Source organism: Triticum dicoccoides, chromosome 7A (assembly GCF_002162155.2).
Source record: "Triticum dicoccoides isolate Atlit2015 ecotype Zavitan chromosome 7A, WEW_v2.0, whole genome shotgun sequence".
NCBI classification, from domain to species: domain Eukaryota; kingdom Viridiplantae; phylum Streptophyta; class Magnoliopsida; order Poales; family Poaceae; genus Triticum; species Triticum dicoccoides.
Window position 1 is genome coordinate 672,157,367 of NC_041392.1, and position 16,905 is coordinate 672,174,271.

The window sequence follows — 16,905 nt, forward strand, 5'->3', positions numbered from 1 at the left end:
CTTCCTCTGCTTCCTGGTAACCTTGGCGGAGCTTGCGCTTCGCGGCTTCCATCTTCTCCTCCGATTAGAGTCCTGCACGGTCACCGTATGATTTCAGCCGACTTCTTGGACAACGGCTCGCCGACGATCTTGGGAGGCCGCTTCGTCTTCGTGTCAGGGTCGGCGGAGACACGCTGCTGCTGCTGCTGGCCGACGGTCGCCTTGGGCTGCAGCAGCTTCTTCATCGGCATGGCTGCTGTGACCTGGACGGAGGCCTCCCACCCGCTCACGATGCCGCGCGCGAGGAGGCGGACGCGCTCCGATCAGTCGTGCTCCCGCAGCGCGCACACAGAGTCGGCGAGTTCCGTGGAGATGGGCACCCCTGGCGTTGATGGAACCAGCCTCAGCGTCTCGAGAGACTCCCCCATGAAGTCGTCGAGAATCCCGCAGATACGCTCCGCCTGGTCGTCGTCGGCGGCGCTGCAGAGCCGTCCCACCAGGTCTCCCCTCGCGCGCCGGAACACGTGGCGTGAGAATTGGTCTGGATCGGCGGCCTCGATGGCGGCGTCCACGAGGTCGAAGGCGCCGTAGAAGCTCTTCCACCGACGGAGCATCTGCGCGGCCATGGGTGGCGGCGCGAGCTCCTGTGATCGGTTTTGGAGTGGATGGAGAAGTGGGGAGGAAGGATTGGATGGAGAAATTGGGGGGCAAGGAAGAAGGCGATCGCCTACCACGAGCGCCCCCCATGGAGCTTATATCTCCCGGTGAGGCGGTGACCGTGCTCCAGTCGGACGCGAGCAGAGCGCCGCTCCCGATCGAATTCGGAAGCGCGTTTTGCTCCAGTCGAGTCGGCCGGAATCCGACGACGGCAGCAGCAAGCAAGAGGAGGATCCACCGTGACCTGCTGCGTGAGGCGAGGCGTGCCGTGGCCACCCCTCCATCGTCAGCTTGCACGGGCACGGCATCGCGCGGAACCCCTGCACCGGGGCTTGTCCTGGAGCTGGAGCACGTCGGCCCGAGCCTCGGCCACGTTCTGCGTGGTCGCCGCGAGCCGTTCACTGCGCCGCATCATGCGGCAGCTCCTGAAACTAGTTATATGCAATGGAACTTGTTCCAGACACAACCTTCTGTTACTCTGCACTTTCCTTTGTGAGGGTTTTTTAGATTTTACCACGTGCTGTGCTAGTATGTATGTAGCCGGTCGTGCCTAAGTGACTGCATCTGTGGCTGCAGCGCATGATGAGCTGATATTATACCCAGATGTGAATGCAGAGGAGATGGCAGGGGCAGCACACGACGACGGCCAAATGGATGCCAACTTGTTCTCCGTTGGAAGGTCACGTCCAAGAAGAACAAGTTGGCATCCACTGAGTAATATTCTGTTATCTCATATTTTTCACATGATATTAGAGCGGTTAGTCTCACGACGCCGATCCTAGATTTTTCCACCACTTACGCAGCGCGCCGCCCCCGGGGAGATTAATCCCCTCTCCTCGGAGGTGCGGCACCTGGTTGAATCAGTTCCATAGATTAGAAATTTATTTGTTTCCAAATTTCTTAGTAGATTGATTTTTCTTAACCACGAAATAAACCCAACGATCTTCAAATCCAGTGACAATCAATGCGAGATCCATCCAACTATTTTCCACAAACGTCCAACTCCAGACGGAGGACATCGGCATGTACGAGCGCCTCCAGCCGATCTACATCGACACACGGCCGGCGCCGCTCCGATCAGCTATAGCCAGCTTCTTCAACAGCGTCGCGCGCGTACTGCTCACGGGAGGGTGATACTTCTGCGCACGCAATCTCTCGGTAGGAGCAGATCCCATGCGATCCGATCTCGGAAGGCCACCAGAACCAGGCGCCCTGCTACGAGCAGGACAAGATCGGATCTACATGACGGCCGTCCACACACACAGCACGGTGAAACGCAGGACTTCTCCTGCCACATCCAGGCTGTCTATGATGGAGGCCGACTTCTCCACGCCCGTTGATCTGATCATCTCCATGGATGCCAACTTGTTCTCCATTGGAAGGTCACGTCCAAGAGGTAATGTCTATCAACATGCACAGACTCCACGGAGGATCGGCAGCGCCAGCATTGACTACGAGTCTACGGCGACCTACGCGACATCGATCTGCATTGACAACCTCGTCACGAACCAGCGCGACACCACAACCACGTCCACGAGCCGCTGAGCGATCTGCGCTGCACCGAGCGACCTACACCGAGCGATCTGTACCCACCCGAACCACGACATCAAGCTGTACGACCACAACAGACTACGACTCAAGATCATCCTCGAGCAAATACACGAGAAGCGACATCAGTACCAACCACACGCCAGGCCGGTGTGGAAAAAGATCCAAATTCTTCATTGACTTCTCTGCGCGACACGGCATGGACACATCGTCGCCGCGAGGGACGCCTTCAAGCGACATCATCGTCGACACGCCACTGCAATACCATCGCCGACACTTCATCGCCAAGATCTTCATCAACGTGGTCCTCACCAACATCTTCGTTAACACACTGTCGCTGCCTTGTCCACAAGATGGACACCTAGCGTCCTCTGACAGACTTTTCTGCAAGACGCAACCTTGATGACAACATTGACCGCGTCACGACAACGGCATCGACCGCGTCATCCATGACGGCACGACTGCATCGACACGGCGTCACTCAGTGACGACCCTACGCAACCACACGGTTCTGGCAAAATCGATGCTCGATGGGTTCCTTCGGTCTTGGCAAAATCGGCGGACTCATCGCCGACGACACCCTCTGACATCCGCAAGGTGCATCGTCCATGTCTGCAGCTCCGTCATAGCGCATTTTTTTGCGCCTCCGGCTTTGTGCGGCTTCATCATCCATGACGACTACACCATCGACCACGACTACATCAACTACGGCTACATCACCATGATCTACTACCTCGACATCGACATTGATGGTTTGGCCTACAGCAACACATCGGCAACAACTCCAGTCAACAGTGTCCGCGTCGTCACCAGCATCCATGCCACTCCAGCTGTGACTGCGGGAGGGAATAGAGGAGAGTCAAGGGACCCATCAGAGACACAGCTGATGATGGCGTAGCGGAGAAGACGACAAAAGAGCAAGACTTCAAATCCAGTCGTAATCGTCCGCTTCACTCCCGCTACGACTGAGGGGGAATGTTAGAAGTATATTTACGTTTAATATAGAGATAAGAGATAGAGGTAGGATAGGTTTAACTTGTCCTCTACTCCAAGTCTCTCTCCCTCCATTGTACCTCTGTATATACCCCATACACGGGTTAGATCAATACGACATAATATTGAGTCATCTCATATTTTCCACACTTCTGAGTAAGAACGAAATAGTGGTTACACTTAGTACAATCTTCAGAATTATACCACCTGCATTCATGGCAAAGGAAGGAATCGAACTTCCACTTTCTGTCCTGTCTTGTTTTTACCACTCATCACCTGCGCTGGGATAAAAGAATTCCCTGATATTCTATATAGTGTTAAGGAATTTCTTGTTTTAATGTCATGATTGTTGAAGGTAGCAGAGCCGGTGTCATGGGTTTTCTCTTCGTCTCAGTGATTCATCATCTAATGTCAGATGTGGGTATGAATATTATTATTTTTGGTATTCCTGAAATGATATAAAACACGCTACATATGAGTTATGAATGTTAGGTACTAGAATGGAAGTCTGAATTTTGCCTTGCACACTGACATTGATTGCGTGTTTCTTCTCACCAAAATAGACGACACCACACATTGGCATTGGCTGTGTTCTTGTTGCCATGTGCTCTGGGATAAATTCTCCTAAATCCTAATATAGCATCTGTACAGACCTGTGCAATAGATTATTATCTCTGCACTGAGTATGCTACTAGGCAGGCTTCTAAATACTGGCACTTGGAAATCTCGGGACAGTCAGGTGTGTATTCCTTTGCTCAGCTATAGTTATTATCCCGTGAATACTGATGAAAGTTCGACTAACAATACTGAAACACGAAACACCATTGGGCCTATACATGGCATATGAAGCCATTGCCAGTTCCAGGGCAGCCGTCGTGTGCTCTTATGTTTATAGGTTTTTGTTTACCTTTCCTCATTCATCTGTTCATTTCGATCGCACTGCTGAATTAAATTAAGCCCTGCTTGGAATCGTTGTAAGTTGATACGTTCGGATTCAATTTACAGGTGTATATTACCGGCCGTAGTATAATTTTGCCTGGAATGAAAACGACGGCTGGAGGTGTGTATCGTTTTACAGGGGTATCTACAAGCTAAACGTTGATCCAAACGGGGCCTTAGTTGAATGCAAGTTCACTGTTTCTTTCTGGTGAACGGTTCCCCAACTTTCTTTTTCGCTTTTTGAACAGCAGATAAAGAATAGAGTTTATGTACCAGAAAAACCGAACGAAAAATCTCTGTATTGATGAGTGTTCTGCTAGCAGTCACCGACTTATGCATTCTTCAAAGTTACATCTTCAAGTGTCGAAGGAGGCCCGTCGGAAAACTCTGACAATTGCGCTCCTTCCAAATATTTCATATAGCATACAGCCATACACATGGGGGCTCCTCCAAAGATGTCGCCATGGGGACTCCTCCAAAGAGGCATGTGTCAACGAGCTTGTTGGAGGAAGAGGGCGCTGGAGTGAAAGCGCAACGAGAAAGATAGTACTCCCCTTAGCTTGCCGAAATGAAAAATCAGTTTTTCTTTTCGTAGTTGCAGCAATTTTCCTGTACCAATAGTGTGACACTACACTACTCTTCATTTTTACAGGCCATGGAACAATAAATAACTTGGCAACGGATACCCTGTGGTCTACAATTATACTGTAATTATGTGTGCACTTTGGATCTATTGGATGTCTAAATGTATTGTTAATCGACAACTACTGATGCAAAGGTATGTTCTATTTGTAATATGAAATGATTCTTATTTGTACCTCCAGCAGTCCTTCTCACATTTTCTATTTGTAATATGAAATGATTCTTATTTGTACCTCCAGCACTCTTCTATCGCTCCTTTTAGAACTAATGACATAAAAAATGTGGTCTGGAGTCTGGTCGTGTTTGAACAAAGTTGGTCAGAATGATATAGTTGTTTCTTCAAGTTCATTATATTAATTTTTTCAGTATATAGATTATTTATTTGTTCACACAATACATGGCAGGAGATGTGTGTCGAGAGGCACATGAATATGCACGTGGGCTCTTTTTCAGCATGGTAGTCTAAAAAACTGTGGTATTCTCAGAACACGTAGAAAATGCTTTGCTATCAAACCGGGCAAGTGCAGATTTCCTTGAATATAGTTTATTTTACAATTGTGTTGCCAACGTGCTTCCATTGTTTTATCACCATAAAATAGTTCTAGGTGCTCATATAAAATTTAGTGGCGTGTATGGGTGATTGTAGTGCAGTTTTGTTTATCTGCTTGCATTTTCAGCATTATAGTGTTGATATACTATCTCAATAAAACAGTGAATACGTATAATATGTACAAGCTACATTCAAGTTATGGCAGTGTGCCTGGGTAAGATGAACTGGTAATCTTCTGCTAGCTGAAAAAAACTTTTTTCGTCTTTACATGTGTTTCTTGTTGAAACTCTTTTTCGTCTTTGCATGTGTTTCTTGATGAAGCTCGTGATTTTCAAGTTATGGCAGTACATATGTCTACCCACTTGCATGACTACCGATATTGTCCTTATTTTGCTCCTCCTTAGCCTTGTTCTGTTAGTGCAGTTCTTTTAAATAGCAGGGACAGAGTCCCAGAAAACATGCCTGCTTGCTTTTCTTAGTGGCGCACTTGCAAGTATATGTGGTAGTTTCTGTTAGTTTCTCATGCTTTTCTACAAAGTGATAGGTTAATAATGTCATCAACAATTTTTTCCTTAACTGATCAATATCTTAGAAGTTGTCACTCATTAATTTTCTTTTCCTTATCTGATCTCTAGCGAGTAGAGTGATTTATTTTCGCAATACCTAATTCTGATCATAGGTAATGACAGATTTGTTTTCATTAAATGAGATTCTTGTTTTGTGTTGATTTTACAAAATTTCTGTAGCTACATATTTGCTCAATCCAATAGACAGATTTTAATCAACCTTTATTATAATGTATTTCCAATTGTTCATAACTACATAAATTTTTGTTGTGATTTTGCAAGATTTCGAAATTATTGTGTTTCAAAATTGTTATACTGATTCCTCAATGCTCTGTTCATGGCTTTGTTCTTATTTTATCCAAAAGACAGATTTTACTCAACCTTCAGTATAATATTTGCTTTGTTCTTATACTGATTCCTCGATGCTCTGTTCATGGCTTTGTTCTTATTTCTGAAGCTATATATTTTCTCTATCCAAAAGACAGATTTTACTTAATCTTTTGCCTTTTAGAAAAAGGGAGATGCCATTTAGAGCTTACTCTGTCCAACTTGATCTTCAACTTGCCGCTACTGTTCCTAAGCATTTTCCTGAAAACTGTTGTATTTGCTTTAGAGAATGAGCTCACCTTACTCAGAAGATATGCCAAGTAAAAAATTAGAAATTGAACAATTAGTTCCGCTCTTAAATTTTGCACAACAGTCCAAATTATCCAATAAATCATGTGTTAGCAGGGTCAAATTATAGAAGTTGAATCACTTGTTCTAAATTACCCAATCCAAATTATGGATGTTAATAATATGCTTTGTGTTAGACTGTTAGTCAACTTGTCGAAAGCCGGAGCTGGGTTGAGGAGCCGGCCTCCGCCTTTGACCATTACGTGAGAAGCAACACCGGCGTTGGCCGTTCCGTGTGCAGAGTGTGTGAGTTAGTGATTTAATTCCATCCTTTCCATCTCATGATGTGATTTTTCCTTTAGGATGAATTAGTAACTTTGTGTGGAGGTGGCAGCACTACCTGCTGGTTGGTGTAATGCCGTGCTTGACAGGGTGATTTGCAATTCCGAGTTTGTTTAATGGCTTAATGTCTAAGCACTCATCCCCTTATTCTGTTGTGTTGTTACCAACTTGGTTTGCAAGGAACAGACCTTCATCTGTGTACATCAAGATTGCTAATTGCCAGCTGAAGGTTGGTTTTGTTATCTGAGTAATCAGTTTTGTCATCTTGATCAACGATGCAATTTCAGTGAGGATATGTTTACGTTGCTTATTACTGTGCTTGACAGGGTGATAGTAAAGCATGAAGATGCCTAAGCTTATGAGGAAGCTGCAAACTGCGACCAAAAATTCTCACTTCAGGGTATTTCTTTTTACAATTTACTGCGCAGGATACATATCCTTCGCCATTAACATTCTTTTCCTCTCAGGTACTCTCTCTCTCTCTCAATCTCAAAGAGGAAACGAGGCAGCCACGGCCTCCTTGCCCCCCCCCCTTCTCTCCCGTGCCTCCGCGCTGCTGCAGTACTCCCGCGCTGCACACCGCTGCTGCTCCCCAACCACGGCGCTATGATGGTGCTTGCTCGCCTGGTCGCCGCCTCGTCTCGCCCAATCTTGATATAGTCCGGGGCGGCGCCGGCACCGCTCGACCGCGTCGTTGCCTCCTCTGCGTCATGAGAAGCGCCACCATTGCCTCCACCCCCACTGGGCAAGGAGCTCGAGGTGTTTGGGGGTTCGTGTTTCCTACACAGGCCAAAACACTATTGGAGCCTTGGAGGTGTGTGTGCAGCTCTAATTTGCTAACATCCTTTTTTTCTTTTACCGCTGAATGCATCTATCGAATGAACTGTGTGGGTGCTTTCAGATAAGGATACTGGTTTTGTAGATTTAGTATGATTCTGGACCATACTCTGAAACTAAAATGTACTAGATCTGTACCCCTGTATCTCTGGACATACTTTGGAACTAAATTATACTATTATGCAAGGTTGTTTCTAATGACAGTAAACTGCATAATGATGTTTCAAATTATTTTGCGCAAGGTTATTTCTAATGACTTGTCCATTTGCTTATTTCCTTGTTCAGTTTGAAACCAGTCGTTTGGAGCAGATCAGCTCAAAAGAGATCCTTTGTACCATTTGCAGACTACCCATCTCCCTCTGGTAATTCGTTTCTGCTACGTGAATCTTGATGTACAATTCCCATTTCACTTACTGGCAACAACCATTCAAATTAGCTGATAATGAAGGAGATTGACAGGCCTGGAGTCTCGCTCGCCTCTGTTTTCCCCCTGTGGACACACATGAGACTCAGATCTTGGCTCGTCGTAGAGGAATCGATAGCAAGAATCAACCAGAGAAAGGATGTATACAAGTTACTCGATGGTTTTCCCCCAGCACTAGCTTTGTGTTGAGTTCGTTTTTGTATTTTTCTGTTTATGACTGAAGCGAGAAGCTACACATTGTTGTTCTCCTTTACAGCCTCACGCATACACACACTGCACATCCAGGCCGTGCAGTACACCATGACCCTCTCACCTTTGCCCATGCCTGTTATACGTGTGCAAAGCATGTCAATAGTGCCCAGCACAGGAGCTGCACCCATGCTACATGCCCTGCTTTATTTGTTACAGTTCTACACAAGTGGAAACCCCAAGCTAAATTATAGAGAACAAAAATAGCTCACAGTCAGAGATCAGATTGAATGAGGACCGGTGCTCTAATTGATTCTTTTGCAAGGAGGGGTTTCAGTGTTCAAACATAATGCATTTCCATTTTCAGTTTGACCAAACTTGTATGCGGAGTAAAAGGAGAAGGTGGGGGTATAACGACATATCCGTGATTACATGGTCAAAATACAGACCTAGGATATTTGAATGTTTCCATATAAATGTTATCCTCTACCCGCAAAATAATAATATAAATGTGGTCGTCTTATATTTGGTAGCTTCCTGTTACCAGGATTGATAGCTATCGTATTTCATTCCGTTGTTTAGTAATGAATTGTTGTGATGCATTTTTTACTTTAATCCTTGCTACTTTTACAGCAGCCTTCTCGCGCAGATCATTTTGTATAGATGTATAACGGCATGCCCGTGATTGCTCTGTAAAAACCCGGCCTAGGATATATGAATACTTCCATATGTGCAGCCTTCTTGCGCAGATCATTTTGTATAGACGTATAAAGGCATGTCCGTGATTGCTCTGTAAAAACCCGGCCTAGGATATATGAATACTTCCATATAAACTTATGCCTCTTCTATTTTGTAGCTTCTCATTCTAAAGAACGATATATATCATATTTCATTATGTTGTTTCGGTAAATAAATTTCCTTTCTGACTCTTTTTTGTTAAGTATCCAAGTAAGAGTCTGATTAGTAGCGGTGATTTCAGAGCTCGAGGCAGAGATGGTGGAGCTCGGGCGAGCTCGAGACTATGGATCCAGGGCTTGAGTGCTCACGGGATGGAGGTGCTCAGGATGGAGGCAGGGGAGGGCGCCCTGCGGGAAGTGATTTATGTGCTCCTTGATCAGTTTTTTTATAACTGATGGCATCTTACATTGTTGTCTTTTACCGATTAACTGGTTAACTCTTTTCCTAAATGGTCTTAGATTTCTGCTTTCTATTTGCGCCAGTTTCTTTTTACAAGAGATGAGATCTTACACAATATATTTTTGCCTTGGTTGATCTAATTAAAATTTTCCTTCAGCACGTGCATATGATGTTAATATAAAGCTATTTGGAAGTACATATCCATGGGCGAAAAAATATTATCATGTATTTTGTCTGTCATTTTGCTTGTGTTGATGTAGTTTATTGAGCTTTTTCACACGTCATGATATTATGCCTTAATTTCTACTAGGCTGCTTTTACATTTAAAATTCATTGTACAAACATTATTTACCTAATTTATGGAAACAATAAATTTGTAGCTCAGGTCATCTAGGAGATAATGTAAACCAAGTCGCTCACCGGTTTAAGATGGTATGTTCTGAACTTTCGTTGCTTTATGAAATGACAAAAGATGTTAGACATGCATGCTACTACAGTTGAGCCATTTTCAGTTTTCTACATGAGCCACAGTGCGGAAGCCTTTGGACAGGCACTTTGTGGTAGAATGTGTCAAACATACTCCCTTCATTCCAAAATAGATGACTCAACTTTGTACTAGTACAAAGTTGAGTCATCTATTTTGGAACGGAGGGAGTAGGTCTGTTTGCTAGAATATGTGCTGTGCCGATGCTGCAACTAGCATACGCAAAATCACTTTGTTGTATATTTTTCATAATGCTACATTCCATCAATTAAATGACTTCTTATTGTTTTGAATCTACTTACATAGGTGTTTAAAGATTTACTTTGTTCCAGCGACTACTTTGGATCACAGGAAACTAAAAAAAAAGAGGGCGTCGCCACCACCATCATCAGGCTGGCCCACATCCACGCGCTGCTCGGCGTCACCAAGTCACCGGCACAACTCCTCACGCCCAGGTCGTTCAACATTTTCTTCCGCTTTTGGTGCGTCACATTTAGAGTCTTTCTTTCCCATTTTACCGTGTTTGCATGGTAAGATATTTGGTCGGATTTGAAGGTTCGTAGCCTTGGCTCCAAAGCTTCAAGCTCTTATAGAAATTAGAACTGGGCCTTTTAAAATAAGTCCTGCATAATAGTGTTGTTCAGTGGGATGCAGAATTTTTTTTGTCTGATCGGCTATCCTTGGTGCTGATTTAAGTACTGATTTCATTATCATATGACTACAATAAAGAAGCTGTGTGTATAAATATTACTAACTGCTGATAGTTTGCATCAGTGATTTCAATTCTGTTGGCCCTCCTTAAGATTGCTTGGGTGTGAATTTTGTGTCTGACTAATTAACAGTTCTGTTAATACTGATATGTCTTTGAACATTATATGGGTATTGCATCGCTTGTACTTATAGCAAGTGGAATTTTTTCTCATATGTTTCAATATGTGTCCGAATAATATTAATGTACACTCTTTCAATACATGGCTTACTCTTGGCCTTTGCGCCATTGGCGCAACTGGTCATCTAGTTATTGGAAAGGTCGATTCCTATCAGATTGGAGAGGGAACCTATATTTCAGGGAATCGAATCCACTAGCATGTTAGCAGAGAGGTCTAGCGCGAAGAGTTCGGGACAATTTGTAAGCACATTCGGAATGTTCCCCTGCAACAAATTGCCCTCTAGAAAAAGGATCCACAATCTTCTAAGACAATTGAGAGGAGGCAATTTGGCTAGAGAAGCGATTGTCGGATAATTTAAGTTCCTTTCCCGAAGGAACGTTAGGTTTCCAAGAGAGGTTGTGATTTAGCCTGTCAAGCTCATTTTGCCGTCCGGCAGCGTAACACGTCTTGGGTGCCTTGTGCTGCACTTGATGCCAGACCACATACAGTAGTGGGTGTTGTCACTTCAAGAGCGCAAGGCTCGTCTCGGATCTGGTGTGATGGCCCCTCTAAAACATCCCCAAGAGCACTAGAAGCACAAGCATGTCGAGATGCAGAGATATGGCTAGATGCACCCTGCCTTTTTTTTCAAGGATGGCAAGCGAAAATAGATGATTACTGGAGATACAACTACAAGGAATCAGGACGAAAGATGATAGCAAACCTCTGCTGGAGCCAACGGCAGGCCAAGCTTCTCTCCTTTGGTTTCCTCCGGTGGTGGTTTAGGGTTTGGCAGCTCTCTTGAACAAATCAACATTTGCTTCTGATAGGAACGCTTTGGTCCAGATATATATGATGCATCTCGACCAATGAGGCCAGTCACAGTTCAACGACATGAGTAGATAGATATAGGGCCTTTACCACTCAACTCAAGACGTACAGGTCATGCTTTTTCTCTCGCGACATATATCAAATTACAGCTCCATCAGACACTACACCAAGATCCCTCAAGAAGCTCCTTTATGACTGCTAACTACTCCGTATTACATAATTCAAAATTAGCTGATGTTACAACAGCAATGCACACGTTTCAACGAGTCGCAATGCTCACATGCTACAGTTGAACAACCCAAGTTAGTCATAGGGTTCATTGAGATCAGTAATGGACAATGTAATTAAGCTCTACAACAGGAGTCAGCCGAGTAAACATCAACTTCACTACTTTAGTTTTAACAAGGTCAAAACAGAAGGAGTGTGGATTGTATTCTAGCGAGCGTACAGCAAGCTTAGGATCCTAACGAGAGAGCGCCGGTCGCAAACAAGAGATTCCTCCGAGAAAACTGCGGTTAGGAGAAAACAGTTAGGTCTTGGTTTTCGCTGCACACAGTAACAACTGCCATATGTTAACTGATGAAAATGATGGATGGAAGGGGAACGGGTTTCTCACCCGCAAGTTATAAACAGGAGTCGATTTTGTAGGGAGAGCTTTCAGCAACCTCAGTCGGTTTGTAGAACCAGCTTTGCTGTTTCACAAAAAGTAAAAGATGTTTTACAGCTAGAGTAAGGCAACTAGCTAGAGTGGCATTTTGCAAGCAAGTCAACCAACTTACGTGTCGTCCATCTTCAGGGCCTTTGTGCTGGACGCAGCATCCCAGAGTTTAACGGTGCAATCAGCCGATCCAGATGCAAGCAATGCTCCCTCGCAGCTACAAAAACAAAGGGAGAATTGTTTACCTAAAATCATATGTAGCTAGACAGAACAGCACAGCATGGCTTGTCACTGAAAGTGAAAAACTGTACTCCCTCCGACCCATATTACTTTTCAAAACAGAAGAACTATCAGTGGTTTTCAATCTAATCCGCTGCAACATAATTCTACTGAAAACAGTGGACAAAACAACCAAGACATTTTTTTACAGAATTTCTTTAAACAAGAGATCCTAAGAAAATCTACTGTGATCAACCAGCAACTTCATTACGGCCAAGTGCATAAGCCTGAACCATCGTCAATGTATATTCAAAAAAAAACATACACGCGTTCAAGTTCCGTGGATGTGGCAATTTGAAGACAGAATTACACAACCATCCGTTAAATACTCTAAAAAGGGATGGCCAAAATGGTTGATCACGAGTATGAACTGAAGCAGCTGCTCAGCAAACTGATTACAGGCAGCAGACGGGAAAGGCCAGTTTGTCAAGCCCTACCATAAACTAATATTCTTTACACATATTTGGTATATCAGCTCTTGTTTGATTACCATCGCAACAAGGACACATGGGATACTAAGCAAGCAAAACAATGTATAATGATGATGATTACCTGAAAGCAAGTGACCACACACAAGAGTTGTGTCCCGCTAGTGGTGAAACACAGCAACCAGTAGAGAGATCCCACATCATGATGGTCCCATCTTCATCTCCAGAGGCCATGTATCGCCCATCAGGAGACATTGCCAGTGACAAGACCATACTCCTATGACCAATAAACATCCATATACATTCACCAGTTTGAACATCCCATAACCTTACAGTTTTGTCACTAGAACCGGTGGCAATGTAGTTACAGTTTACATGCCATTGCACACACTGTCAGATAAGTAGTTTGCAGAAGAAAACATCAGTCAGAACATGCAGGCTACCTATCAATTCTCAAATCACTACAAGTTCTGAGCTAGAAGCACACTTACATCAACATCAGCAAGATGCCCAGCCATTATCCGCAAAAGTTGGATTTTATCCATTGACCAGATTTGAGCAGTCCTGTCATGTGAGGCGCTGGCAAAATAATGTCCGACTGGACTAAACTGCCACAAAAGCATAAAACAAATGTCAACAAATACTACTCCCTCCGTTTCTAAATATAAGTCTTTGTAGAGATTCCACTATGGACTACATACGGAGCATAATAAGTGAATCTACACTCTAAAATGCATCTATATACATCCGTATGTGGTCCATAGTGAGATCTCTACAAAGACTTATATTTAGGAACGGAGGGAGTACAACGCACAATGATGTCATGAGGTTCAATAGAACATAATTAGAAAACTACGCGACACAAATGTCTGTACCAATCATAAGCTGTTGAAAAGAACATCAAGCCCAATGGACCTATTCCAAATCTCATCATCAGAAGTGTTCAAAATGAAGAACGATCCAGGAATATTTATCACAAGTATTTGCAGTTTTGCACTCCTCACACCCAAGATCAAGACTAAAACAATAGTAGTGCATGATCATTGTTTGTAACAATGAGACCAGTACTTCAAAAGAGTTTATTAAAAACTACTGAAATGAAGACACTATTAGAACTTCCGAAGAGTTTATTAAAAACTACTGATGTAAGGCATAGACATTGACTGTAACACCCCATGAAGAAATACTGAAAAATTAACTAAATAATCAAATGTTTTGGCCTGAACTAGGCAGTCAAGACACCCCATGAAGAAAGAACTCAAATGTTGTTTCCACGACAACGGCACAGAGAAAGGATTTGTTCACATACTTGGACATCCCAAACTGGGTAATTGTGTCCTTTGTAACAAACAAGATTGGCGTTCAGCTTGGTACTCCACAACCAAACTGTAACAAATATGAAAGAAAACAGACGAACTGTTAGTTTGATTAAATTAAATAAATGAACAAGGAAATGAATGGTACAAAATAAGCATAATGTAAGTGATGCTTTACTTGTTGAATCTGAAGATGATGACAGGAGAAAATCTCCAAATGGACTAAAGGCAGCGGAATAAACTGGTCCAGAATGACCTTGGAATAATGTATAAGGCCGTTTCCCCTCAGATGTTGATGACAAGTGTTCACCCTGCGAAGATCCATTCTCTCCTTGTGAAGTAGCTGAGAATCCAAATTTGCCTAATCAGCAAATACCATCAAGATAGAAATGAAGACCCTACTAGCTTAGGTTCCAGACAGGTTCCAGTCAAATACTGCAACGCCATTAAAATAATATAGCATGTCCAGCAAGTAGATCCAGAAGCCATTTTTTGTATGTTGAGACATGCATCAATGCTGCAACACCACCTTAAACTTCTAGGTCATAACTTAAACTGAATGAAATAAACTAGGATCTTTAGAACAAAAGGCTACCATGGCCAAATCAGGTGCGCAGTTACAGGAGCATTTCACCGTAACACAAGTGGAACAAAAATATCAGCAATATGTAGTGTAGAACGACTAACATGTTTTGGCGGGTTGACCAATCTTTGCCATATCCCAAACCTAGTGAACAACGAAGCTTTACCGGTTAATGTAGTGATCACATGAGAAACAAACTATCACCTAAAGGGACTACTAACCTTTACTGATGAGTCTGAGAACCCACCAACAACCAATGATCCATCGTTTGAGATCGATGAGCAGTTTAATCTGCATTCCGCAGGATAATGTTCAAACCAAAGTATGCACACTGAAACAGTTGATACTAAGTTAAAACTAAGCTTACCCGTTATGTGTATTAAGGAATGTGTAGAAGCTAACAGATGGCAATGCCAAGTTATTCAATTGTACACGGTTTCTTAGGTCGTCAAGCATTGATTGTTCAACTTCAACAGGCCTGAAACAAACGAGTAATTTTTCAGGATCATAGACACAAGGAAGACCTCCCCGTTACAGGCCCAAGCACATGACACTCACATGTCTGGAGTATTGACCCACATTAAGTTATAGGAATGGTATTTATTTTCAAAGGCTACAGTTCAGAAATTATTTAGAACACTTTTTAGAACTGTACATAAAACTGAGCTTCTCATAGAGAAATTTACAAAGAGGATAAAATTTTACATCGCTGGTAGGGTTAGCTCCGGTTTCACACGAGGTGCCGCAGAAATCATGCTTGTTTCGGATTTGGTATTTTTCCCTGTTGCACCTACAAGCTTATCCTTTTTGAGCTTTTTAGTAAGAGACCCACCCTGCTTTCCACCTTCTGAGGATTTTTTCTGTAGCAAAAACAATAAGAAAAATGAAACGCCGATCGTGAGTAACAAACAAGGGAAAATGGATAGCAGAACCAAGCAATGAACAGCAGCATTCCTGTTCTCAAGATAACAACAGAAGACGAGAGAACAAAAACATGCTACTGAGTGCTGGCAGTAAGACACACTAAAAGGAAAAGAATGTCCATGTTTCAATGGCAGAGAGCGTAGGAAACATAATATAACAAGGGTCCCATATTATGAGAGTTTCTTGCCTTGTTATTATCTTCTGCATCTGCATCCTTGCTGTCTGCTTCAGTTTTATCAGAATCTGAGAGTGCTTTCTCCATACGCTCCTCCACTGGATCTTCAAGCAACTGCATACAAAAAAAATAATTTTAAGAATAACACATGCCTAAGAATAATGAAGAATAAATAGAAAACTGAAAAATTGCTCTCGTGGAAGAGCTTTGTTTAGGAAGTGGCAAAACAGTCCTGCTAGAGCCAGTTTATCCCTGTTTGATCGGCATTGCTAACCGTTTTGATAGAATAGATAATAGGAAACAAACACATTGATCACTGATGTGCTAAGTAACATACCCCCCAATGCACTTCCTTCTGATTTATCTGTTTTGCCAAGTCCTTACTAGTTCCAACAAGAGCAACAGCATCCGCATCATCAGAGATCAATGAAGGTTGCCCAGCGGATACTGCCAATATAGCATAGAGAAAAGTTGATGGAAAAGATTTGGGAAGTGAGGGTAAGTAAAATGTGTGATATAATGTCAACAGACCGGGAACTGTACCTTCAAAAATTATCCTTTCATTGATTATTCCAAGCATCACAAGAGCTTGTGTTTTCTGGAGATACTGGAGGAGTAATTCATATGAATACTGCAATGGGACACGAGGTAGAAATTTTAAACAGAGCGGTTGACTTAATTTTCTAGGAAAAACAACATCACAGCAAAGAAAGAAGGTGGATCATGATGTATCATGCAACGAGTTGCCAATTGAACTAAGAATCACCACTTGGAATGTGCTTCGCCAGCAACATATGTGAAGAATTGATCTATATGTAGTTTGTGTCCCAAATTTCGCACTAGCATTCAGTACATATTATAATATCATGATGATGTATTGTCTACTCTTATTTGCAACGAGTTGCCCATTAGGATTCAGGAGGAAAAAGTAAGAACAGAC

General features: G+C 43.1%; 1 protein-coding gene and 2 long non-coding RNA genes across 4 annotated transcripts in view; 2 read left to right on the forward strand and 1 right to left on the reverse strand.

Moving 5' to 3' along the window:
* The first annotated feature begins 4,739 nt into the window (after positions 1 to 4,739).
* On the forward strand, positions 4,740 to 8,254 carry LOC119329163. Of its 2 annotated transcripts, none has more exons than XR_005159329.1 (6): positions 4,740 to 4,894; positions 5,163 to 7,060; positions 7,158 to 7,231; positions 7,299 to 7,645; positions 7,954 to 8,030; positions 8,128 to 8,254. It is a non-coding gene; the product is annotated as an uncharacterized LOC119329163 (long non-coding RNA). The 2 variants fall into 2 exon arrangements; XR_005159330.1 differs by having other exon boundaries at positions 4,749 to 4,894; positions 7,018 to 7,060.
* Positions 8,255 to 9,245: 991 nt separating this feature from the next.
* Positions 9,246 to 10,685, forward strand: LOC119333622. Its single transcript, XR_005161227.1, has 2 exons — positions 9,246 to 9,850; positions 10,209 to 10,685. It is a non-coding gene; the product is annotated as an uncharacterized LOC119333622 (long non-coding RNA).
* Positions 10,686 to 11,801: 1,116 nt separating this feature from the next.
* LOC119333846 (transcription initiation factor TFIID subunit 5-like) overlaps positions 11,802 to 16,905 on the reverse strand; it is a 7,026-nt gene continuing 1,922 nt past the window's right edge. The window contains exons 5-18 of the mRNA XM_037606598.1: positions 16,509 to 16,596; positions 16,303 to 16,412; positions 15,978 to 16,079; positions 15,572 to 15,726; positions 15,234 to 15,344; positions 15,088 to 15,157; positions 14,971 to 15,010; positions 14,462 to 14,626; positions 14,277 to 14,353; positions 13,459 to 13,575; positions 13,092 to 13,357; positions 12,382 to 12,477; positions 12,219 to 12,294; positions 11,802 to 12,111 (exon numbers count right to left, since the gene is read on the reverse strand). Coding sequence (XP_037462495.1) covers positions 12,058 to 12,111; positions 12,219 to 12,294; positions 12,382 to 12,477; positions 13,092 to 13,357; positions 13,459 to 13,575; positions 14,277 to 14,353; positions 14,462 to 14,626; positions 14,971 to 15,010; positions 15,088 to 15,157; positions 15,234 to 15,344; positions 15,572 to 15,726; positions 15,978 to 16,079; positions 16,303 to 16,412; positions 16,509 to 16,596 — 1,527 coding nt within the window. The 3' untranslated portion in view covers positions 11,802 to 12,057. The remainder of the gene's footprint in view (positions 12,112 to 12,218; positions 12,295 to 12,381; positions 12,478 to 13,091; positions 13,358 to 13,458; positions 13,576 to 14,276; positions 14,354 to 14,461; positions 14,627 to 14,970; positions 15,011 to 15,087; positions 15,158 to 15,233; positions 15,345 to 15,571; positions 15,727 to 15,977; positions 16,080 to 16,302; positions 16,413 to 16,508; positions 16,597 to 16,905) is intronic.